At 39.6% G+C, this 26330-nt stretch overlaps 1 protein-coding gene across 11 annotated transcripts in view; it reads left to right on the top strand.

Annotated features, from left to right (window-relative positions):
- Window positions 1–26330, top strand: part of LOC113912299 (nucleoporin SEH1) — a 175844-nt gene that overhangs the window by 105795 nt on the left and 43719 nt on the right. For 9 of the 11 annotated variants that reach the window (XR_003516796.2, XM_027575271.2, XM_027575270.2 and 6 more), the window contains 13 exons: window positions 7195–7363; window positions 9679–10597; window positions 11568–11716; window positions 13180–13410; window positions 17605–17730; window positions 17924–18067; window positions 18195–18258; window positions 18683–18822; window positions 18919–19011; window positions 19570–19688; window positions 20578–20754; window positions 24801–24891; window positions 25041–25217. Coding sequence is in view for 10 of the 11 variants with exons in the window: in XM_027575271.2 (XP_027431072.2) it covers window positions 7195–7363; window positions 9679–10597; window positions 11568–11716; window positions 13180–13410; window positions 17605–17730; window positions 17924–18067; window positions 18195–18258; window positions 18683–18822; window positions 18919–19011; window positions 19570–19688; window positions 20578–20754; window positions 24801–24891; window positions 25041–25217 (2599 nt within the window). In the remaining variant the exon portion in view is untranslated. Of the gene's footprint in view, window positions 1–6707; window positions 6742–7194; window positions 7364–9678; window positions 10598–11567; window positions 11717–13179; window positions 13411–17604; window positions 17731–17923; window positions 18068–18194; window positions 18259–18682; window positions 18823–18918; window positions 19012–19569; window positions 19689–20577; window positions 20755–24800; window positions 24892–25040; window positions 25218–26330 lie in introns of those variants that run through there. The other 2 variants (XM_027575276.2, XM_027575277.2) reach the window with 2 other exon arrangements.

Here is a 26330-nt window from a genome sequence, read left to right as displayed (position 1 = left end):
CCAATATTTTAAATAGCTTAAAGGTTTGGATATTTTTTTATCTTGTATTAATTTGATTTTTTAATGCTAATGAGATTGGTAAATACTTTTTCAAGGGTTAGAAGAATCCTAATACTTCATAGGTTTTAACTCAAGTTATAAGAACTTTTTAAAATGTAATTTTTCAAAAATGCCATAATTTGCATTAGTCAAAAAGTATGTATATAGATATATGTGTGTGTATAACTTTTGAACAGTCTAAACTTATGCTTTATGAAATGTTTATATGTGTATTTATAAATGTATATATGTGTGTATATGAAATGTATACATATGTCTATATGTGTATATGCACTCATGTGCCTGTGTGTATTTCCCTGCATTACCGTGTTCCTTTTCTGCCTAGTTCCCCAATCCCCTCACCAGGGAACTGCTGTTATTAGTTTCTTAGATGTAGTCTAGAGTTTCTTTATGCATGCATAACCAAATATGAATATATATTCTTATGTCATCCTTTTTTATACTCAATATAGAGTCCTTTACACACTTCTTATATTTTGCTCTATAAAGTTACTTATTACAGCTTCATTTGCATTATAGTCACTTTGGTCATGTGAAATAGATCTATAGGATAAGTTCCCAGAAATGAGATTTTTGGATCAGAGTATTTGCCTTCATGTACCTATTTAAATTAGTACAACCATGTCATAGAGGTGGTACTGGTTTAATTATCCCACCAACAATTTCAGAGAGAGCCTGTTTTCCCACAGCCTCATCAACAGAATATTTATAAAACTTTTTGATGGTTGACATTTTGATAGGTGAAAGAAATAGTATCTCAGTATAACTTTAATTCCTATTTTTTAGGAGTGATAACGAGCATCTATTCCTCTATATTTGTATTTCCTTCGCTATGAAATATTGTTGCACATTTTTCTCATGGATTTTTAGTCTTTTTGTCTCCATTTCTAGGAGCCCTTGATGTATTAGGCAGAATGAATAGCCCTTTGTGATATGAGTTATTTAGTCTGTAGAAGCATTTTTTTTTCTTTTTGCTTTGCTTGTATTTTTTTTGCCATACAAAAAGTTTATTATTAAAATTTATGAATATTGTCTTTTATGGCTTTTTTTTTTTTTAGAAAGCAGGGAGGGAGAGAGAATCTTAAGCAGGCTCCACATCCAGTGCAGAGCCTGATTTGGGGCTCAGTCTCACAACCCTGATATCATGACCTGAGCCGAAATCCGGAGTTGGACGTCTAACTGACTGAGCTACCTAGTTGCCCCTTTTATGGCTGTATAAAATATCTTTTATATGTGTCTCTATTGAAGAATTTTAATAAACAGAAAAACTTACCTAAACAGTGAAATTCTTAAAAATGTTCAGTATTTTGAAACAGGTTGAAATTATATCTGATTTCAAAGTTATCTATTAGGTATTTCCTGGCTGCCATTGGAGTTTTGCATATTCATCTGAAATGGTATGGGTAAGCTAGAGTTAACAATTAGTAGAGGGCTTAAATTCTTTCCTGTTTCAGTGACTCTTCCATACCTCATCTTGAAACACTTTTTCATATACACAGCCACCTCTTATTTAACGGCTCATGTTTATAAAACGTTAGAAGTCATCCAGCTCTACCAAATTTGAAGGTCATCTGGCCTTGACTTGTCATGATAGATGTCATCTACTGATTTTTCTCCTTTATCTCCCCTCTAATATTTGTCTGTAAAGCCATCTGAGTGTTTATCTTTGTACCGTTAAATGTGCTTCTGCTTCTGACATTTGTTGTGCCAGCTTTTAAATGATGTTCTAACTAACTGTGTTAGTTTCCCATGGCTTCCATAACAAAGTGTCACAAACTGGGTGGCGTAAAACAACAGAAAGGTATTGCCTCATACTCTGTAGGCTAGAAGTTCAGGGCCATGTTCTCTCTGAAGCTTTTTAGGGGAGGGGGCGCCTGGCTGGCTCAGTTGGTAGAGCATGTAACTCTTGATCTTGGGGTTGTGAGTTCGAGCCCCTTGGGTGTAGAGATTACTTACAAATAAAAAAATCTTTAAACTGAAGCTTTTAGGGGAGGATTCTTCCTTACCTCTTTCAGCTTCTGGTAGTCATAGGCGTCCATTGGTTTGTAGATGAATTACTCTAATCTCTGCCTCTGCATTCACTTTGGATTAAGGGTCCAGCCTATTCCACTATGACCTTATTTTAACTAATTACATCTGCAGTGACCCCATTTCCCAATAAGGTCACATTCTGAAGTATTGGGGGTTAATACTTTAACATATGTTTTTTTGGAAACACGGCTCAACCCATAAGAGCTTATTCTCATGTTCTTTCCCTTTCTACTTTTTTCTTTTTTAGTTACATAATTTCTGCATTGGCATTTCATTTGCATTTTGATTCATCACCATATCCTACACTTGTTTAGTTTTTATTCTGTAGTTAAATATATTCTTATTTATTTATTTTTTATTTTATTATGTTATGTCAGTCACCATACATTACATCATTAGTTTTTGATGTAGTGTTCCATGATAAATATGTTCTTTTCTAGCCATCAGGTGTTTCCTGTCTCTCGACTGACTGAAGTATGTCCTGTGGTAGTTTGCTCAGAGGACAGAGGGAACAGTGCTCGCTAGGCTCATGTTCCACAGTTAACCTGTGGCTTTTGTAATGAAAGCATAGCGTGGCTTTGTTTAAAATCTTCGGTTTATGCTTTCCTCCCTTAAGTCTTTTGTAGGGATTGCTTTACTGTGTCTGTGGAATGAAGGAGGGAAATCTGAGGCATCCCAATTCTTTCTGCCTCCGAATTGACTTGATCTTTTTGTAAGCTTATGCCAAAGATGCTCTCTTTCAAGTCTAGTTTAATTTTATTAGGCTATATCTCTATGTTGACTCTTCGTGGTTATTTTGTCGCATCATACAGTATACCCTTAATATGTGAATTCAGGCATTTATTTATTTAAGGAAAATTTGCTGCAGCCCTTTACTGCCCCCAGAACTCTAGTGATATATATGTGGGATCCATTTTGCTTGACGTCTGCATTTATTTTCTCTTTAATCCTTTAAGAACTTATTATTTTGGAAAAATTATAGATCACAAAGATACCACCCATTTTCCCCTAGTGGCTACATCTCTCATAATTTTAGCATGGTTTCATCACCAGAAACTTGTCATGGGAACAGTGAATATGTGGGTAGAATTCAGTGTCATTTTATCACAGGTGTGAATTCATGTAACCACCACCACAATCAGAGATACAAAATTTGACCATCACTGCAATGATCTGCCTCTTTCTTAATTTGTTTCATTTTATTTGCATTTCACATTTTTTATCTCTGCATTCCTTACAGTGTTTTCTGCAATGTCTCTTTCCCCCTGCGTACTTCCAATTTCATCTTGTTTTCTGTGGTTTTGATATTTTTTAGTTGTATATGAAGGCATTTAATAAAAATGAAAGTACTCGTATATAAAGCCTTACATTATTATTTTTTCCATCACATTGCCCTTGGTCAGAGACAGAATGCTGGCTGGCTGGTCTTACTCTTGGACCCACCTGATTTTTTTTTTGTCCTTCTAAGAAAATATACTTATCTGTTATGTATAGGGCATAGACCTTAGGGGGATACTAAAGTTTCTCATGAACTTGGTATAAGTTCAGATATTTTGAATGAGGGTGTCATATTTAACCTTTCTAAAGTGACCATGGAATCAGTAAGCTTACTCTACACGCGTAAGCTAGCCAGGCACCTGCAACCCCACTTCTTAGTGTGGGGCAAAACAACAGGACTTAATGAGAAAAGGCCAATTTAGAAGAGGGTAAGTGTGCTCTGAATTAAAATCGCAGGGGAAGATGAAATGAGAGTGTTGCTGAGTTACTCAGCATACATGTTTTGCTGCCGTAGCCACCAAAGCAAATATAAATTGAGATCTGTCAGTCTCTGGTATGTAGATTAATCCATGAATCATTTGGGGGTGTGGTTTAGCCTACTAGCGTGCTTACTGTCAGATTTTTGGCCCACTCCTAACCCAGTTTTAGGATTTCACAGTATGCATTGTTATATTTTATTTTTACTGATGTATAATTAACATACAGTAAAATACACAGATCTTAGGGGTTTCATTCAATGGGTTTCTGACACTTACATACACCTATTTAAATACCACCACCTAAAATATATAGAACATACATGTCCCTCCATTAACAATCCTTTGCCTTTTTCAAGTCAATTCTCCTCCTTCCCCACCCCTACCCTGCCACCCACTTTCTGATTTGTATCATCATAGTTTAGTTTTGTCTGTTGCTACATTTCATATGAATGGAATCATACATATTTCTGTGTAGCTTCCAACTCTTGAACATGTTTTTGAGATTCATCCTGTGGTTGCCTGTACCAGTAGCTCCTCGTGCTTGTTGCTGTGTAGCACTCCATTGTGTGACTGTGGTCGTGCTATGTGTCTATTTTCCTGTTGCACAATATGCATTTTCATCTAAGCCTCATTTCCAGCTCTGTTTTAGGTTCCTACTACAGCTTTCTCTCCTTTTTCCCTCGTCAACTTCAAATGCCTGTGTCAGTTTCTTAGTTGGATTTCCTGGGTTATGATAAAGTCTGTATACACAGTTATTTCTTCAACCGAGGAAGTTTTGTTTTCTGTTACCTTTGATTGTTGACTGTGTTCCATTGGTTCTCTTTCCTTTTGAAAAGCCTGGTTTTCCATTAGTTGACACTCCCTTCTCTGGTCATTTATGACTGTTTTCTTTTCCCTAATTTTCACTTCTTTTTACATTTACTCTGTATTGTGGGGTAGTGGCTCAGGTGTTTATCCTCTGCATCACTGATTTTCTGTAGCATCAATTAGGCTTTTTATTGCTGACAACATGGACTTTGATTTTATGTTCATTTATTTTTATTGAAGTTCTCCTTGTACTTTTTTATTATGGTAAAATGAGGGTGATTTTTTTTGAGTGTGGTATTTTTATTCTTTTTCTCTGGTTTCTACCAATTTGTATTGCATTGTTTGTTTTTTTTTAAGACTTAGAGAGAGCATGAATGCATGAGTCAGGGGTGGGGCAGATGGGGAGGGAGAAGCAGACTCCCCACTGAGCAGGGAGCCTGATGTGGGGCTCAATCCCAGGACCTTGGGATCATGACCTGAGCTGAAGGCAGATGCTTAACCGGCTGAGCCGCCCAGGTACCCCTAAGTTTTGGGGTTTTTTTGTGTTTTTTTTTTCATATTTACGGTATACTCTTGGCCAGAATTTTCATCTTTTCAGTGGCAACATTTTTTTGGTGAGTGTACTTTATCTGATAAGTTTTGCTGCTCACTAGCATTCCTCTTAGCTAGTCTTCTAGCTCGTTTCCAGCAGGTCCATAGAGCTGATTTAGACCTTCTAGTCCCAGAACCGCCTTTGTATCTCTGTGTGGCTGGCATCTTGGCAGTTTTGGGATTCCTTTGAAGTTTGACATCTCAACTAAAATTTCTTTATTTCCACGTGTTCATTTTTTTTTAGCGGGGAGGGGCAGAGGGAGAGGGAAAGAATCTTAAGCAGGCTCCACACCCAGCACACAGCCCAGCATGGGGCTCTATCTCACAACCCTGAGATCCTGACCTTAGCCTAAATGAAGAGTTGGGACACTTAGGCTGACTGAGCCACTTAGGCACTCCTATTTCCAGGTGTTCTTAGAGTTCACGTCTCATTATTTGAGGTAATACACCCAAAATGCGTTTGTTCCTTTCAATCAAAGGAACTAGACTAGGGATGCCTGGGTGGCTTAGTCAGTTAAGTATCTGCCATCGGCTCAGGTCATGATCTCATCATGATCTCAGGGTCCTGGGATGGAGCTCCACATCAGGCTCCCTGCTCAGCAGGGAGTCTGCTTCTCCCTCTCGCTCTGCCCCTCCTCTCTGCTTTTGCTCTCTCTCGTGCTCTCACTTGTTCGCTCTCTCTCTCTCTCTCAAATAAATAAATATCGTTTAAAAAAAAAAAGGAACTAGACTAATACAGCACATCACCCCGGTAACCCAGAACTTTTTTCATGTTGTATTATGGTGTCTCTGTGTATATGTGTGCGTGTGCATGCATATAGGAACCCATGTGGGTGCGTGTCATGCAGAAGCTAAAATAGGCCTGAAGCAATTTGGTTAATATTCTGTCTACATTGGTTAGAAAGTCACTAACTAGTTTTTTGTCAATACCACTGTCTTGATTTGGGGCTTTTTAAAAATCCAAAATTCAAAATGGGATTTTCTCTGTGTTTGTTACCCAGCTTAGTATTCAGAACTTTGTGCAAAAAAAAAAGGGATGGGGTAAAATTCAGTCAAATAAGAGCTGAACTGAAACGAAATGGCACAGTGTGCATTCAGTAGGGCAGCAGCTGTTCCTGTCCCGTATGACTTTGCCATTCTCTTTGGGTGGTGCTTCCTGTTTTCTCTCCTTGTGTCGGGCTGGGCTGGCCCTGGGATGGGTATTGGCTAAAAACGTGGCGTGTGTTTTAGATAGATGTGGAATCTTACTATATTTATTGCTTTCTCATCTTTTTTTTTTAATGTCATGAACATTTTTCTGAGTCAAAGGATAGTACTTAATAGTATGATTTAAAGTACCTGAGTAGTGTTTTATTGTATGTTTGTGCCATAATTTCCATAGCCTAATTTCTCTTATGTGTTTAAGATATATCCTTTTGGTAGAGTCTTTATAATTAGCATTGATTTTTTTTTTTTCCTTAGGATTAATTCCCAGATGTAGAATGTTTGAGTCAAAGTGCTTTGGTATGCATTGCTTAATCGCTCAGTCAAAAGTCGTCCCACTTCATATTCCACTCAGCAGTGTATGACTGATCCCATTTCTTTGAACTTACGTACATGATTCTTTTTTTTCATCTGTGCTCTTTGAGGGCAGGAACTTTTGAATGCTTGGTTCATTGCTTTATATCAGGTAGTCGATAAATGTTTATCAAATGAATAGCTCACTTTGTTAGGCGACTATATATGAAATTTGTTAATGAAAATGCCACAGTCTTTTTCTTTTACAGTAGTTTACCAGGTACTTCATTCAATGGGAATATGATTTACAATTTTAGATTAAAAGTCCATGGTTGAGTTACCATATATGGCAGCTAGAGCAGAGACTATAGACTACAGATGGCTTTTTGTTAGTGTAGATAATGTTAGATAAAGGAATGGAAAACTAATCACAAGATGTTCTCCCTTTCAGGTGTGCTTTAGAGTCTTTTGGTTCAGCAGCTCATCAGAAGCCCCCCTGTGAGAGTGAGTCGTCTCAGTTGGTGTGTCCACAAGCTAGTGTGAGTAGGTTGACTTACGTGTCTGAACAAGAGAGCTCCTGTCCTACTACGGCCTCAGATCATGGCCTTGAGGGCTGCAAGGTGGGCGGCATTTCTGTTATTTCTTTAGTAAGGTTTATGGCTTTAAAGTCAATGGTTGTAGGAGTCAGACTGAAGTTTAGGCCTGTGTAATTTCTGTTGCTGTTTTAACTTTAAAATGTGTGTATGTGTGCATGTACGCGTGTGCGTGTTTTGATCAAATAGCTACTCTTGCTGAGTAGTCAGTAGAAGTACAACTATTTTAATCTTTCAGTCTGGTGGAGGACACTTGCCAGGCACATTGGAATGAGGTGATCCACCTATGCTGTGGGATTCAGAGGTAGTTAACTACAAATCTGACTGGACTTAATGATGGTTCAACAAAGGTTATTGGGAGGGATAAATAATATACCGAAGCCATATTTTGTAAGACTAGTTGGCAGGGAGGAAGCAAACTAACAAATGAGGGTAGATATGGAGTTGTAAAATGCACAGTGCGTTTGAAGGACCCCTGAAGTTTGGCATGGCTACAGTGAATTGTACATGGGGAAAGGAGGAGAGGCCAAACCATGAAGAGTCTTGGATGTAAAATTTGGGAGTTCAGAGGCTCATAAGCAGGACACTGACATGATCTATGTTGATGTTTTATTTTTTTATTTTTATTTTCTTAAGAATTTTATTTATTTATTTGAGAGAGAAGTGAGCGCACAAGCCGGGGTGGGGGGCAGGACAAAGGGAGGGGAGAAGCAGGCTTCCCACTCAGCAGGGGGCCTGACACAGGGCTCTGTCCTAGAAACCCTGGGACAGGACCTGAGCCAAAGGCAGATGCTTAACCCACTGAGCCACCCAGGTGCCCCTTTGTTGATTTTTTTTTTTTAAGATTTTATTTATTTATTTGACAGAGAGCACGAGAGCAGGAACACAAGCAGGGGGAGTGGAAGAGGGAGAAGCAGGCTTCCTGCCGAGCAGGGAGCCTGATATGGGACTCGATCCCAGGACCCTGGGATCATGACCTGAGCCGAAGGCAGACGCTTAACGACTGAGCCACCCAGGCCACCCCCCTTTGTTGATGTTTTAAAAGCTTGTGGCACTAGCAGTGTGGAGGAGGCACTGAGCAGGGGCAAGATTAAAACCAGGAGAATTTGACATAAGGCTGCTGTACTCAGGCAAGAGATGGTTTGGGCTTGGATTAAGGTAGTGGCAGTGGGGGTGGGAGAGAAGCAGGTAGATCCGAGAGATTTATGTGGGAGAAGCTAGACTTGTGTGTGTTTTGTGAATATGACAGTATTTGGTTTTTTAATGAGCTGAATATGACTGTTGTGTTCAATATAGTCCTCCTCCACCAAGCCCTTACTAAATATATCCACTAAAGTTACTATATATATGGTGTCATGTTGGACAAATCATTAAAAGCCATCTTTTTGATGATGCTGGTAAGTGTTGGGTCTCTTTGTTCTTAGCTAGTGGTTACAGGCTGAGTTGTAGAGTTAGATGGGCTATCCTCTGCTATTTTCTGAGATAGACTGTAACTTCCGCAAGCTTGTTTCTTCATCTCTAAGGAGGGACAGTGACATGAGAACAGGGCTTGGCACCGAGAAGTTACCACTGAATACATACTGGCTGTTATTTATTTTTGTGGATTGATTGGTTGATGTCTGGTAAATAACCTGGTCTTTGTTTATTAATGTCTATTTCTATTTGGTCTAAGAGAAATTTTCAAACCAAGTGTAGAGAATAGTCAGTTTAAGTGCATCTTAACTTATATGTAAATTCCATCTGGTCCACCCTGCAGAGCTGTAGACATCACTCCTAAGGTGATGCCTTATAATGAAATGAGTATATGAACATTGACTGGGCTGTTACTTCTTACCTAAGAAAACAGAACCACATAATCTTAGACATTGGAAAAGACTTAGTGCTCATAGAAATTAGCATCTTCAAGCCTAACAGCAGTATAAACAAACAACCGGCATGGGAAAGCCTATTAGCTGTGTTGATTCTTCCTGACCTTGTGTCAATTTCATTTGAAAGCTTGCTCAGCCCCCATGCCTGTGTTATTAATTTATTTAGATTTTTATTGTACAGCTTCCAGGAAAACAGTCCCTTAAATTTGAACGAAAGTACTTGTCGCTGGTCCTTTGTCTATGTAAATTTGTCAGAGATGTAATTGGTATATAGCTCCTCTCTAATCTCCTCATAATTTCTGTGAAGCAGTAACTTAACACTTTCTAACTTATAATCTTTCATTTCACAGCTGTAGTAAGTTGGCCTTTTGTTCAGAGAGTTAATTTGTAGGTCTCTTCTTTATTTGAGATTATATCAGCATGGTTTGAATTATAATAGTTTGTGGATTATTTAACATTTTTTGTCACACACAGAGTGATGTCACCAGTGAATTGAGCACCACAATTACTCAAGCCAGTCCAATTCCATCAGAGGAACAGGTTGTGGAAAAACTGAGAGAAAAAGGTCCATTTCAAAGTAGAAGTAAAGTAGCACGATCCTATAATCAGAAAAACTCAGATACAGACAATGTGACTGAAATGACTTCTCTGAGTAGCATACCTGAAGGTGTAAAACCTTACTTTAGGTTGAATAAAGATCTTTCCTCCAGGAGTGGAGACCTATCAGAAACCGGTGCAGTAGGGTTGACCTCTCACCCCAGTGAATTGGACCAGATCAGCCTGGCTCTACTGAGCAAGTCAGGCATCACCCGCCCAGTTGTGTCAGCGATGCCACACCGGCCTGGATCACACCAGGCGTCTGTGAACAAAGGTGAAAGAGTAGCCTCTGAAGCTACGTTAACTACTGACAGTGCAGTAAGTGGCCAGATTCCTCAGCGGATGGCCCCGGAAAACCAGGGCGCCCCTCTTCCCAGCACTGTGTCTTGTGGCTCTGCTCCTGTGATGCAGAACATGCCCACCGTAGTTCCTGCACTCTGGACTCAACATTCTTTTACCACAGCCCCCTTTGCCCAGCAGTATTTGGGAACACTACCTTCGGCTGGAAATGTTGCTTTGCCTCAGTGCCATGCTGGCAGCGCCACTGTCTGTGGACTCTCGGGAAGCTGTCCATATCCTGCTGTCGCAGGAGAGCACGTTCACAACTCTGTGGCCATGGGAATTTGTCTAGGACAAAATACCGGCTCTGGATTGATGGGCCCCTCTTCCCTTTATAACCCATATTCTAATGCCTTAAATCAGAATCTTCTAAGTACAGCAAAACCTTTCCCTGTGCAGTCTGTTGGTACAAATTGTGGAATTGAACCATGGGATTCAGGAATGCTACCAGGATTTGGTAAGATGCTTTTTCTCTGTTATTGCTTATTGTTGCTTGCTATTATTTAAACATTGAGTTTTCTCAAGCGAGACACAAAACGAGTTTGTTTCAAGGAGATACTGGTTGGTGTGAATTTTATTCTTAATTTTGTTCTTTGTCCTAAATTGAGAACACAGACCATAATATATTGCTGTGCAAGGGTCCCTGGCATGGCCTTAGAAAAACACAAACCTAAGTATGCAGGTGAAACTCCCCGACGCCTTTGTCTTCCTGTCTCTCCTGTACTCTGCACTTAGATTTCTATTATTCTATCAACTAGGAACCGCCCGGTTTAGAATTGGCTCCCTGGAGGAGTCTCCTTCCATTTTTTGAAGTCTCTTGGGGGATAACAGTTGTGAGAGACAGCACCCTTCCACCCTTGTTTGCAGTGGCTGAACTGCCCCCGGATTCTTTTGCTAGAGACGGCCACTCTAAGCAGAGCTGGGTGCTGTGCTTTCCCTGACACAGTGCACATGACCACTGGCATGCTGTCTTCTTCTCTACCCTCTTTTTCTTCTCAAGGAAATTCCAAAGTTACTGCATAAGGATGGCGAAAAGATCAGCCTTATTAAAATTCTGGGTAGATGTGCAAACCTTGAAAGTTAGAGCCCTCTCTAAGTTTCTTATTCGGTTAGGTAGTGGCTTATATTTGTGGTAGAAAAAAGGGAAGAGATTACTAACAGGCAGTAACATCGAAGAATCGATTAGCTGCAGATTGTGGATTTGATCAATTGCATGTGTTCTTCCTGGGCTGGATACAACAGAAAAACATTGTTGGCCTGTGCTGAGGCTTATACAATGTCAAGGACTCCTTAAGACCCAGGGCACTTCATACCATAGCTCTTGGGTGTCAACAGGTAGTCTTCTATAAAAATTGCCATTTACCCAGTTGCGCTTTTAATCAGGTGTTTGATATAACTTGCATTTGACCATGCTTTATCTTTACCAGGGAAGGTAAGAGTACCTGAGGAATTGAAGTTTCCTCATGCTTGCTGTGTTGGCATTGCTTCACAGACCTTCCTCAGTGTACTTAATCCAACTGACCGCTGGCTACAGGTCAGCATTGGGGTTCTCACCGTTAGTATTAATGGTGAAAAGGTAAGCTTTCTGTGTCTTTCTCCTTTGGCTTAGAAATTGCATTGTGACTAATGCTGGATCTCTCTCTAGTCCTTCCTTTTGTACAGGGGAGTCTGTCCCCCCAGTCTTCCCACAGGATCATTGCGATGGTACGTGAGAAAATGACATTGTATCTTTCTCTTAGCCCCCCCCCCCTTTTGTTGTAGTCCATCCAGTGTACTGAAAGCTCCAATTTCCTCTATTTGTTGGTTTTGTTAAATGTGATTGAATATAAGTTACTGTCATTTATCAGAAAAGTTACTCTTGGGACCTATACCTTCATTCAGTATGTGGAGTCTTTTTGACTAATTTATGTGATCACATTCTTACATGATCTTTTTAAATATCTAGAAATACAATTTTAACATTAACTCTTACAGCAAGGGTCTCTCACATGATCAGGTAGCGGTGCTAAAGTACACTATTCTAAATCTCCTTTCATGATTACAATGACCTATGTGGACATGAGTGAGCAGGGAGGGTGGGAAGTACGGTCAGCAACTCCTGTCTTGGAATGTTCTGGTTTTACCACTGCTGCTTGTGACGAGCGTTGGTGGATGAGTTTACTTTCCCTCTTACCTCCTGGTAATAACCCTTATTTACCTGGGAAAGTAAGATTGTGTCTGCTCTCCCTCTTCCCTTTTCCTAGCCTTTCCTCTCTGATTCTGAGGTTAGATGGAAAGTATGTGATTGGAGGAAAGCGTTAAGGGTGAGAGGTGAGCTTGGAGGCCCTTTTAGGGGCGTTTAGGAACTAGTGTTGCCTCTGGACATGGGAGTAGAAAAGAATTCCCTTGTGTACAGTGAGGAGGGAGGGTTTGAAGTGAGTCATAATCATGCACTTGGAGGCCTGACTAGGAACTTGGAGGTCAGTCTAATCCCCCTGATTATACAGCCGCAAAAACCTGTCCTGGATGACGTGTGGGGTGCCAGAGTACTGCTGTTTCCAGGGGCTCTTTCAGTGGAAGTGAGAGAGTAGATAGCTGTGTTTACTTTTTTTTTTTTTTTTAAAGATTTTACTTATTTGTTTGACAGAGAGAGACACAGTGAGAGAGGGAACATAAGCAGGGGGAGTGGGAGAGGGAGAAGCAGGCTTCCTGCGGAGCAGGGAGCCCGATGTGGGGCTCGATCCCAGGACCCTGGGATCATGACCTGAGCCGAAGGCAGACGCCTAACGACTGAGCCACCCGGTCGCCCCTTGTGTTTACTTTAAAACAGACCAGAAACACATATTCAACTTAGCTTTGTAAGTCTTCATAATTTTGGCTAATTGTACTTTATAGATAATGAGTTATAAGACTTGGATATTTTGGAAGAGCAATAAATTTTTGGATTTAATAGTTTAGGAAGAAAGGGATCTTAAACTAGTTGATCCTAATTCTTGATTTTCCTGTGAAGCCATTTCTTAACGAAATGTGTGGCTTTTCTTTTTCTTTTTTTTTTTAAAGGTGGATCTTTCAGTATATCCTTGTTTAGTCTTCAAGAATAAAGTCATCATAAGACCTCATGCCACAGAAGAGATAAAAGTACTTTTCATACCATCCGATCCTGGGATTTTCAGATGTATATTCAGTGTTGCTTCTTGGCCATTTTCAGCGGATGCTGAGACCATAGCACAGGCAGAAGCCTTGGCAAGCCGAGTCATTCTCACGGCTGTTGCTGAGACCCCTGTGATTGAGGTAACTACTTTAAGCAGGTCTTTGTCATGACTGGCATTTGAATGAAGGCTGTTTAACCTTAGAAGTAATACTTGAGAAAAATGAATATGTGGTTAAATATGCCACAGAGTTACTTTCAAGCTAACCATTGATTCTTCATATCTTTGTGTTTTAGAATTTAAAATTATTTCTATTATTTTACAGAAACACAGGTAAACTTGCTAGATGTAGGTGTTAGTTTGAGATGTTCTGAAGTCACTAGACATATTGGGTTGTTTATTTTAAAGGAAACTAAGAAGTATAACTAGATCAGTGTTTATCCCTGGTGCTGTATGTAAACCTTGGATGTTATATATTAGCCTTTTTAAATTTTTTAATTCTTTATTTTTTTTTAAAGATTTATTTATTTAAGTAATCTCTATACCCAGTGTGGGGCTCAGACTCACAACCCCTGAGTTCAAGAGTTGCATGCTCCACCAACTGAGCCAGCCAGGTGCCCCATATTAGCCTTTCAAATATCACTTTAAGAAACAATACAGTAAGTGGTTAGGTAGGGGAAATCTTGTGTATATGTATATAGGGAAAATAAGAACAGCTGCCCTATGTTACACGAATGAGTATTCAGTGACCACGTCACATTACACTAGCGTGTAAGCTGTTTGGCGGGGCAGGGTGGGTGTCTCTTGTTCACTTCCAGAATAGTGCTTGGCACATAGTAGGGGCTCAAGTAATAGTTGTTGAACTGTTGATTCAAATAGAAAGTGGAAATAGCAATATTTCTAAATGTATATGGTTTTCGAAATCTTGTATTACATACTACATATATGTGTACTGAGACCAGTGAATATAGTCAGCTATTTCATCCATATTGTTAAAAGTTTATGTATTAAGTCTGGCCAGGGGAAACTTTGGGTCGTTTCTTGGGGAAATTGGATGGTTATGCATTTTAAAGTATATTTATAGTTTCTTTGGGATTTTTTTTTGAGGTTTTATTTATTTTTATTTTTAGAGAGAGAAAGAGCACATGCACGAGTTGGGGGAGGGGGAAGGGAGAGGGAGAGAATCTCAGGTGTAGACTCTGCTGAGTGCGGAGCCTGATGTGGGGCTTCATCTCACGACCCAGAGATCATAACCTGAGCCCAAACCAAGAGTTGGATGCTTAACTGACTGAGCCACCCAGGTACCCTTAAAGTACATTTATTATTTCCAAACGTGTTGGAAATGTTTCAGCTGCCTCTCCGCATTGCACCCCCCACGTTGGATTCAGAATATGGGTTGGGGAGGGGGAGAAGGAGTGAGAGATTCCATAGTGTAGTATGTATTCGATTTATGTTAATGTTTCTTGTGTGCTTGAAAAGAATGGCTCTTCTTTCTCTTGAGTGCAGAATTATTTCACGTATCCTTTAACTCTAATTTATTACTATGTGGTTCCAGTCAGTCTTCTGTATCATTACTACTCTTTCTGTGTGCTTAGTGTTTTGGCCTCTGAGAGAGGTGTTTGTCGATTTGTCTCTCTCCTTATAATTCTTCTATTGATTTTTGCCTTGGGTATTCTGAGCTCTATTGTTATGTGCGTTTAGACTCAAGATCATTTTATCTTTTAAGTGAAATCGTTCCTTTTTAAAGTAACAATTCTTGGGATGCCTGGGTGGCTCAGTTGTTAAGCAGCTGCCTTCAGCTCAGGTCACGATCCCAGGGTCCTGGGATTGAGCCCCGCATCGGGCTCCCTGCTCCACAGGAAGTCTGCTTCTCCCTCTCCCACTCCCCCTGCTTGTGTTCCCTCTCTCGCTGTGTCTCTCTCTGTCAAATAAATAAATAAAATCTTAAAAAAAAAAAAAGAAATTAAAAAAATAAAGTAACAATTCTCTTTCATCCTTCTTTTGTATTAGTTTGGAAGTACACATTTCTATTTCCCATTTTATTCAAACTGGTTACTCGGGTATAAAATTAGTCAAGGGCTCTGTTCTAGCCCAAACAACTCAAAAAGCTGCAGTCATAGTGTTGATCTTTACCTTCTGTAATATCTTTGACTAATACTTTAGTCCCAGATGATTTTAAAACCCCAACATTGAACTTTCTTTAACAGATTGATCAAGCTATTTGTACTTTTTTTTTTTTTGGCTCACCATTGTTTCTTGAATCTTCTATTTTTATCTTTTTCACGGACTCTATTATCTGTATTTAAAATGTACTTTTTTTTTTTTTAAAGATTTTATTTATTCATCTGAGACACAGAGAGAGAGAGCATGAGCAGGGAGAGAGGCAGAGGGAGAGGGAGAAGCAGGCTCCTCGCTGAGCCAGGAGCCCATTATGGGGCTTGATCCCAGGATCCTGGGATCATGACCTGAGCCTAAGGCAGACGCTTAACCGACTGAGCCACCCAAGCGTCCCTAAAATGTACTTATTTTATAGTTAATCCAGATTATTCTAGTTCTTCAGGTGCTGATTTCTTCTGCTTGTTTTGCTAGGTCTTCCTGATTACTTTCTTCATATGGTTTCTAATTTTTGAATTGATAATTTAAATTTTTTATTTTTATTTATTTTTTTATTTTTTAAAAGATTTTATTTATTGGGCGCCTGGGTGGCTCAGTCGTTAAGCGTCTGCCTTCGGCTCAGGTCATGATCCCGGGGTCCTGGGATCGAGTCCCGCATCAGGCTCCCTGCTCCTTGGGAGCTTGCTTCTCCCTCTGCCTCTCTCTCTCTCTCTCTCTCTCTCTGTCATGGATAAATAAATAAAATCTTTAAAAAAAAAATAAAAATAAAAGATTTTATTTATTTAGTTGTCAGAGATAGCACAAGCAGGGGGAGCTGCAGGCAGAGGGAGAAGCAGGCTGCTTGCTGAGCAGGGAGCCCAATGCGGGACTTGATCCCAGGACCCTGGGGTCATGACCTGAGCCAAAGGCAGACGCTTAACCGACTGAGCCACCCAAACGTCCCTGATAATTTATATTTTTTAAATGTGAGTTAACATCAATGGAGGCTGCCCTTTGCTATAGAAATCCCATGTGTCCTGGTTTTTCAGAGTGTCCATGGAGAGTACTCTGTATAAATGCTAAGGGCACTAAAGGTTTCAGTGATTTTCAGTTTGGAGCTCCCATGCCTAGTGTGGTGTAGCCCTGGGGTTTTACTTTCCTACAGATGATCTTCTAACACCCACCCATCTCTGGACAAACTTCCCTGTTACCGCCTCAGACGTGTAAAAAGAATTTTTCCAGGTCCCTTTTCATAAAAAGGGCACTTCTTTGAATTTCTGCACTTGATGCAGGGAGTTCAAATTCCATTCCAGCCTCACCCTGCCCACAGCAAGCTCAGGGTCCTACATTCTCTTCTCAGGAGGGTGTTGAAGCTCAGCTACCTTAGGAGTGGGTTGATCTCAGACCTTCATGGACCACCATGGAAGTCAGCTCCCATTTGCCAGTCTGTTTTTGATTTCCCTTTATATTTGACCAGGCTAAAGAAATGTATGTATATTTTAAATATTATCCAACATTTCTACGTGTGTGGGTGTGAGGGGTCTGTGTTTGGTTGTTCTCCAGTGTTCAAAGAAGTCATCTGTCATGATAGGCACTCATTTTACACTTTTGATATGTCTATTTTGATATCATTTTAAACATTTTCAGTTTTGGCGTCTGGGTGGCTCAGATGGTTAAGCGTCTGCCTTCGGCTCAGGTCATGATCCCAGGGTCGTGGGATCGAGCCCCATATCGGGCTCCTGTTCAGTGAGGAGCCTGCTTCTCCCTCTGCCTCTCTCCCTGCTCATGCTTTCTCTCTCTGTATCTCTGTGTCTCATGAATAAATAAAATCTTTAAAAAAAAAAAAAAAAAGAAATTTGGACTAAATATGAAAATGCCAACATATATTTTGACGGGAATTGATGTTAAAATTGTATAATAATAGAGCTCATAGCTCATTGAAAGGAAGCTTATATATTTTATAAAATTGTCAGTTTGTCTTAAGATCTAACAGTCTTTTCAGAGTAGCAACAACAAATGTATTGCTTTGTTCTGTAGTTTATATTTGGATACATAGACTACCTCAAAAAAAGAATTTAACATTTATTTTTGTAGAAAATAGCAGTTGTAAAGGATCTAGGGAAACTTAGGTAAATTTACATTTAATGCTGACTGTGGCTGTAAAGAGCAGTGATATGAATATAAGCTGTGGTATTAGTTGATTTATTGCTTTTTAGAAATCAGTCTTTTCTTTCATAATTAGGTAGAAACAGAAAAGAAAGATGTTCTTGATTTTGGCGACTTGACTTACGGTGGCTGGAAAGCTCTGCCATTAAAATTGATAAACAGGACTCATGCCGCTGTGCCAATCAGACTTGTTATTAGTGCTGTAAGTACTAACATACAGTAAGAAACTTTACAGAGCATGTTGATTTGGAATTGTAGACACTGCTAATATCATTCTTGATTAATTTTTCTTATGGAAGTACATTGTTTTGTTAAGGATTCTGTCAACAAATTTAACATCACACCAACATTGTACTATTGGCTTTATTGAAATTGATTCTTCTATTTCTGAACAGAATGCCATAGCCTGGCGCTGCTTCACGTTTTCCAAGGCACCCGTCCATGCTTCTTTGAAAGCAGCTCCATATGCCGACGTGATTGCTCAGCTGGCAGCTCCTTCTGTGGTCAACCACATGATGCCTGCCAGTTACGATGGGCAGGTAAGCTGGGGGATTGAAGGACTGCTTAGAATTAAAGAGGAAGGTAGGTTTCCAAACGACTTATCTTTCATTAAGACTTAAATCTTAATGCTAGTGTAAATTTATTTTATTTTATTTTATTTTACAGGATCCAGAATTTCTGATAATTTGGGTTCTTTTCCATGGTCCAAAGAAGCGGATTACTTCTTCAGGTATCATACGTATGTTTTTTGGGAATCGCTTTACTCTGTAGCTAAATAAACCACAAAGTTGAGGCATATTTCCTCCATCAGTAAATGTGAATACTTTGAGTAATTTGTCAAATATTTTGTGTTGTTTTTAAAATGGGGCAGAGAGCATGCATGCTGTTTTGGGTCAAACCCATGTTTGGGTAACCCCAGCGAGTACCACTGAAAACCTTTTGGGATCTTTTCTGTTCACTGATTTTATCACATCTACCAGTTGGATGTTTTCTTTCTTTTTCTCCTTTCCCCTCCACTCATTTCTATTCCTCTTTGAATTCTTTAAATTGGTTAGAATTTCTTGTGACCCCTGAGGGAATAGTGTTGGACCACTTGAGGCATTTAGAATTAAATAACTCTCTGGTCTCTGAACTAAAAGAATCAACTTTTGCAGAGATTTTAGATTCAGCAGAAGAGTTCTTGGCAAGAGTCGATATAGAAGTTGATAGCCCACACCCTACCCCGGTCATTAAAAGTATTGGTCTTCAAGCAAGAACAGGAATAGCTAGGATACATGCTCCGAAAGACTTACAGGTACCCTAAACTTGTCTGCGCCGCGATTGTATGTGCAGGTTGATTTCATTCTAACTGTGACATTATTTAAAATGTCGGTGTTACCCCATCCTCTAGACTATGCACTTGTTTGCCAGTATTGCTTCCTCAACAAAGCAGCACTTACCTTTGAAAAATGCGGGGAATATTGACGTTTACTTAGATATCAAGGTAAGAATTTGTGTCAGAATGCTGTGACGTAGTATTTTCTCAGGCTGTGAGACTCTGAGTATCTCCTCTCATGCTGAAGGTTGCTCAGCTGCCTCCCTTGGCAGAGTGCCATGGGGATCAAACAGAAGAACCTGTGTGAGTGCTTTAAAAGCTGGGGGTTACACTAGTATGAAATAGGTGGTAGGTTACTTTAACTTTGACCTCTGATGTTGTATATGTAAGAAGCAAGTTCTAGATTAGTTCCTGAAAAATGTGTGTGTTATCCTATGGATAGGTGGAATTGGAGGAGAGTGATCACATATGCAGACGTTATTTCTGAGATGTGTGGGTGAGCAGGAGGGTATTAGTGACAGGGATGTCATGGGATGTCATGGGATGGGAGATGAAGTTTGTTATGGAAGAGGAAGTACCCTTTCCAAGAGAATAAGACAGGTGGGGCAGTGACAGACAAGGCAGAAGGGAAAAATAACCTATCAGAGTAAATGAAAAATGAGACTAATTGAGTAAGAGCCGTATTTGCCTAAGTTGGCATTTAGTTATAATTGTATAAATATTTAGATCCCAGATCAAGGAAGTCACTTTTCAGTGGATCCAGAGAATCTGTTCCTTAAACCTGGAGAGGAACACGAAGTTATAGTTACATTTACTCCAAAGGACTCCCAAGCCTGTGAGGAAAGGTAATATAAAATTATTTATAATGACAAGTTTTACTCTTCCCTCAAAATAGCCAGTGTGCTTCAGTCCACAGCTTGAATAATAGAGTACATGTTTTATCTTACCTAATAGATAATATACCTCTGTTTAACCTCTTTTTGTCTCACATTTTCTTCTTTTTGTTTACTAAAACTCTCCTTTAAACCCAGCTGACTAGAAATTAAGAAATTACTATTTTCAGGTATATTCTGACAAAAGCAATAATAAAATCAATCTTGATGTCTCTCATTAACCTTTCCTCGCCCTCCAAGGAAGCCATTGCCAGTTGTTGTTAAAGTTTAAGATGCTTCCCCACACACCCCCCCACCCCCACACCTTCTCCAGGCTTGTAACATTTTGGTGTGCAAATCATAAGTGGTCAGAGCACCGTTGTCAGTAGTATTTGAACTTGCTTGGTAAACAGAGCTTAGACGCCTTTTGTCCTGAGACACACATGGCCTGCCCTCCACCTGGGTTATAGAATGCTTTAGTGTGCTCAGTCCGCTCCTGTGACCTTATGGACAAGAGCTGGCCTGCACCGATGTGAATCCTTGTGCCTGGGACACGTGCCCGCAACTTTACTGGGTTAACTCTTCCATCTAGGAAGCTTTTCTCAACTCCTCCCAGACTTCTCATAAATAGTAGTTGGTAAGATTCCTGTGGCCCCATGAACTTCCCCTCTCTCGTTATGTCGATGGTATTGTGACTGTCTCTTTCCTTGTGTGTATTCTTTGTAATATAAGCTCTAAGGGTGGGAATGTCGTTGTATCCTCGGTGCCCAGTTCCGTCTCTTGGGTCAAAAGAAGCCTGTGGGGAATAGATGCCAGTAGAACTGAATTCTGGAGACTCACCTCAGATGGCTTTCTTTCTTAGGATCTTAAAAATATTCGTGCAGCCATTTGGACCTCAGTATGAAGTGATGTTAAAAGGTGAAGTAGTTTCTTCAGGAAACAAACCTCTGATGCCTGGCTCTCGCTGCTTAGCTGCTCCATCGATGTTGTCCAACAAGCAGTTTCTGGCCTGGGGGGGTGTCCCTCTTGGTAGAACACGGTAGGTATGCATGTAGCAGCCTTTGAACGTGAAGATTCTGCTGTGATCACCTAGTGTTAGTCTCTGCTGTGGTTAATTAGGACCATGTTAGTGTTTTCAGAGTTGAAATAAAGCTGTCTTATGTTCCTATTGTGAATTCGGATGTTTTTAATTAATATTTTCACCTCTGCAATCCAAAAAAATAAGTTAAGATTTTCTTAGGCTCTTTTCTGTGCTGATTACCAAATTTAGGCAATTAAGAGTTTCTTTGTTCCTTCTCTGGAAAACCCTGTGGAAAGGTGGGAAGAAACAATAATCAGACACCTTGCATTCTGCTTAAGGAGTTTACAGAGTAGTTGGTGAATACTTTGTTCTTTAAAGAGTATAAGGAGTCTTTAATAGAGCAGATCTGTTCTGTCATAGTTTAACGTGAATTACATCTCGAACCTTATTTTTATGTGTACTTTGATTATACATTTTGAATATGAACTCTGAGTTAATAAATTGGCATATAGTATATAGTATGGTAATATTTTTCCCTTCATAAGCTTAGCAACATAGCTAAAATTTTTTTTACCAACCTCAAATATGCTAATTAATAACCTAGTAATTATGAAACCTTAGTGTTTCCTCTTTCATATTTTGCATTTTTGAGTTTGACCTAAATGTTTTACCCATACATTTCTATGGCACTTGAGCGATAAGAAACTTCTGGCTGAATCTGTACTATAGGTACTTCTTTAAAATTATAGTTTTGTCAGTGTAAAAAGGATCTCATTGAACCTCCTTACTTTATAGAGTTCATACATCTGCTTGACCATCCATGTAGTCATATGTACCTTGTCTTGTTCTGAAAGCAGCTTTCAGAAAGACACAGTAACATAAAAACAGTTGAGGGGCTGACTGCTGTGGGAAAATGAGACATGGTCACCATAAAGGTAGTGCCCAAAGGCTCACCTGCAGACCCTGTACCCTTGCCTTGATGTGGGTCTTGTGCTTGGTTCTGACTCTTCCCCCATCATCCTGAAACAAGTCACAGTGTTCAAAGGTTAAGAACAAACCAATTACTGTGTGAGAGAGAATAGCTGTTCCTGCTACAGACTTCAGAAAGAAAGATGTTTCTTCCAGCGTCCTTTTAAAGAGAAATCCATACAATATAGTGAGTCTCAAAGTAAAACAACTTCACAGTAAATACTCCTATCAGGATGCTCCCCCTTTGAGTTGCTCAGTCCAGTCAGGACGCATCACATGTGAACACTCAGCTAACAGCGTTTTCTGGGTACTGAAGCATGTGGTGGCTTGATTGAGACAGCTTAGGCCCCTAGAAGAATGGTGGGCTTTAAGCAGCTCTCAATAAAGATTTGCTCAGCTAGACCTTTGAAAAATCTTGAATGGCAGGGGGTTTGAGGTATTGTGCCCTCTTTAGTAGCTCCTGTGTTGTTAGTTAAGCTTTTTGCAGCCAGTTAGGATGGAATACACATTGAAAGGAAGGGCTGAACAAAGGCATATTCCTGTATAGGTTTTTCCAGCTCTATACAGTTGAACCTGAACAGTGTCTATATGCCATATTTTTCCTGGAAACATTGATTTGTGGTCTGCTCCAATATATGTACAAATAGCGATTGAGACCTTGAAGTTCTGTGCTCTGGAAGGCGGCTGAAATAACTTAGCTGTTCAGATCAGCCATTGATGTCTAAGTAAAAGGAAGAGGAAAATCACTTTCCAGTATGCCCTGGCAACCATAGTCATTATTACAGTGCAGACTCTGGCAAGCATCAGTTACTGAGTGTCTCTGTTGATACACAGCTTATTCTGTTATTGCTCTTTCCTTTAATCAAAGGCAGAGGAGAGCTCAGTAAGAGTCATCATCACCCTTGTGTTGTTCCTGACAGAATTCCCCGCCCTGTGATAAAATTTGCAGCAAATGATTAACATGGTAGAAATGGCTGCTCTTAAAATCCAGCTGCTCCAGATGCCATAACATCCTAAAATCTTACAGCTCATCTGAAACAAAATTAATGTGTGCTGAACTTTTTTTTTTTTTAAATAAGAAATTACATTAGTTAAGTTGAAAATGGACGCACTGTCTTGTGCATACTTCTGGACTTGTCAGTGGCATTTTTTTCCCTGGTCCTCTCCTGAGTGAAGGGACTTCAGGCTGTCTTTCTTTACTTCTTGACTTCCCTTCCTCATAGAGATTCATGGACCTCCTTCTAATCCAACAGATGTAAGTGTAAGCCCCATGCCAGCACAGGGAATTGACCTGAAGAGCTGTCATGTCCCCTGTTTATAGTTGGTTAGGTGTCTTAACTCAGCCTGGAGGAGCTTGCCAGTCATGTGAGGACACTACCTTAGTCCTTGGATGCTATGCCACGTGATGACTAAAAGTGGGCTTGTTGAAAGCAGTAGATCCATAGGACACATGCTAATGTATGTACAGTATTCAGTGCAGTGCCTGCCTAGCTAAATTATGGACTTGTGCATCTGTAGTCCCCTTACCTCCATGGTAGTGTCCTGCAAAGAATGATTATTTTTCTCACCCAGGTGTCTTGTGCTACTCCTTTGTAAGGATGTTGCAGCAAAGTTTATGATAAAGTGGTGTGCTCTCTGCTTATAAAGAGATCTTCCTATTTTCTGTCCATTAGAAATGTCCTACGAAACAGTCAGAGGCTGTGACCCAGTGCATGCTGGGAGAGGACTCAGAAACAGGGTGGGGGATGCTTGTGCCTACTAGGTGCCCTTCCAATGTGGTACTTCCTATTCTCTGCCTGTCTTTGTGGAAGAAGGTGCTTCTTAAAAATGGAGATTTGAAGTAAGCTCTTCTAGACTAAAGAGGAAAAAATTCATATATAATGTGTGGGGGGGCAGTGTTCTCATTGAGTAATGGGTTTTGCCTCAGTTATAGATAGAAATGATAATAAATTAAAATTATATTTTCTAAGGGTAAAGTGGTCCAAATGAAGTGGTATTTCATTCTGATGTTTTTGGATTTTTGAAGTCTGCATTTTTCCCTATATTCATTCACTCATTCTGGTTTCTCTCTCATAAGTCTGCATATGTACTTTGGCTATTTGTTGCTTAGAATTTAGTATTTTTTTCTTATTAATTTGTGTGGACCCTATATGATAATGAAATTAACCCTTTTTATTTTGTGTAGTTCCTTTTTAAAACTAGAAACTGAACTCCCCCCCAGATTGATAGCTCTACTACTTGAAAAATGATAACCACATTTCTTTAAAAATAGACAAAATATAAAAGCTTTTAAAGAATTCTTTTTTCAGTAAATCTTTCCCAGTGTTCCTGTGAATGTTTTTCTCGGGTCTGCTGATAGTGGAAGGTCTTAGATTTTATTCTGAGGTTAAGCTCAGCAACCTTTCCCCTTTATCCCAAGTTGGACAAGACATAGGCCACAGTTTAAATAATGTAACCATCAATATTCAAAATTTGAATACAATGGAGATTTACTCATGATTTCCTATCCTTCCAATGAAGATAGGATTCATATGTTTTCAAAGATTGAAGGATTGTTTTTTACCACCAGCCAGCTGTTATTAATAAGTCTGTTGTACTTGCATATTATAACTTTTTTAAAAGTATGGTTAATTCGGTGTACGTTTAAAAGACCAATTTGTGCAAATGAGGCTCTTAGAGTGAAAAATCTAAGCAATGTACCTGGGACTCCTTGTTGCCATGAAAGGTAGGAATTCAAGCTAAGCATGGCATTGACTTAGCGACTTAATGAATTTGTTAATCAGGATTTTCATTTGATTGTTTTACAAGACTGATAAGACTTATATGTATAGTATAAATAACAAGGTCGGCCAAGGAGCCATAATAGAATGATTAAACCAAAGAGTTTCTCTGACAAGGTGAATATGTTTTGAGTATGTTTTCAGAAATTGTGGAATCCTAGGACTGTGGAGGTACCTTTCTAGGCTGCTAATAAAATGGCATATGTGATCCAGTCCATCTCTAAACATTGCAGTCAGTTTTAATTGGCTTTGGTTTTATAGTTGTAGCAATATCCACGGAGGAAAACTACATTTACAATGTGTAATTGTTCGTAGGCTTCAGAAGCTAGCTTTACGAAATAATTGTACATCTACAACCCAGCATCTGCGACTGCTCATTAGAGGACAAGACCAGGACTGCTTTCAGGTTCGTAGAGTGCATGGTGCTGTTTCATGTTCTTTTAGACCACTTACATGTGCAGACTGTTGTGTCTTCGTCTTTGAAGCTTTGGGTTGATGGTAGTTTTAATTTGGGCTCCTCCTTTGTTGTATGCAGTGATTGTTTTTAAATTCTAGCTTCAGCACACTTTTGGTTCAGAAGAACGACTAACCAGTAACTGTGAGATTAGAATGCATCCAAAAGAAGACATTCACATATCTGTGTTATTTGCACCTACTCGATTATCTTGTATGTTGGCTAAACTTGAAATTAAACAACTGGGAATTCGCTCACAACCGGGCATTAAGTTCACGGTAAGATTGATTTTATTGCCTTTTTTCCTCCCATGGAGTTTCTTACATCTTGTAACTATTAGTTTAATATTGGTAAATTATGTGTACTGACTTGTAAGTCAGAATAGGTGATTGCCTTTTACAAACAAGTTAGGGAGTCATTAATGTACTTTGTACAAGTGTGTTATAAAAGTAGTCTCCATAGTATATTACTGTAGGAAACCATTTCTTCTCATGCCTTTAAGGTTCGTTTCAGCTTGAGAATTTTGAAACATACCCAACTTTACAGGAACACATTTTTTGGTAAAACCAGATCAAACTGTTTAACATACTAACTTTCCAGGTAAATTGTATTCTTTCAATTCAGCAAAATACCTATTGACACCATTTACTAGACTCTGTTGCAGAACTACGGATACAAAGACGAGAGCTTTTTATATTTTGTTTCTTCCCATCATAATTTTTAAAAAGGATTTGAACTCATTTTTTTAGATATATTTAGAGCAGTGAGAGATAACGGTGGTAAATCATTGAGAAAAGGAAAAAAGGACAGCTGGTCAAGCACACACTCCATAAAAGCACATACCTTAAAACACGGTTTGGGGCTGTGGGGCTGGAACTAAGATGTTGGTCCATTTTCTAGTGTTAGAGAAGGAATGTAATGAATTACAAGATTAGCAGTGCTTAAAAGGTTGGGGTTTTGTTTGTTTGTTAGAGAGGGAGAACAGGGAGGGGAGGATGGGAGGAGGGGCAGAGGGAGAGGGAGAAAGAATCCCAACGTGGGGCTTGATCTCATGACCCTGAGATCATGACCTGAGCTGAAATCAAGAGTTGGACGCTTAACTGACTGAGCCACCCAAGCACCCCTGAAACGTTTTTTGTTATTTTTTTTTTAAACAGTAGATCTTTATGGCAAATCTAGCCTTTTTTGATGCTGAAGCTTGACACATTATCTGTGGAGCTCTTCACTTGGCCCCATGAGCTGTGGAGGGTAAAATTGTTTAAAGATGTAAGTGGTCAGGTGCCTGGCCAGCTCAGTCAGTAGAGCACGTGACTCTTGATCTTGGGATTCTGAGTTTTAGATCCACATTGGGGGTAGGGTTTACTTAATTTAAAAAACAAGGATGTAAGTGG

This window comes from Zalophus californianus, chromosome 14 (genome assembly GCF_009762305.2).
Source record: "Zalophus californianus isolate mZalCal1 chromosome 14, mZalCal1.pri.v2, whole genome shotgun sequence".
Taxonomy (NCBI): domain Eukaryota; kingdom Metazoa; phylum Chordata; class Mammalia; order Carnivora; family Otariidae; genus Zalophus; species Zalophus californianus.
Note: the sequence above shows the minus strand (reverse complement) of the source record. Positions and strands in the feature narration are given on the sequence as shown.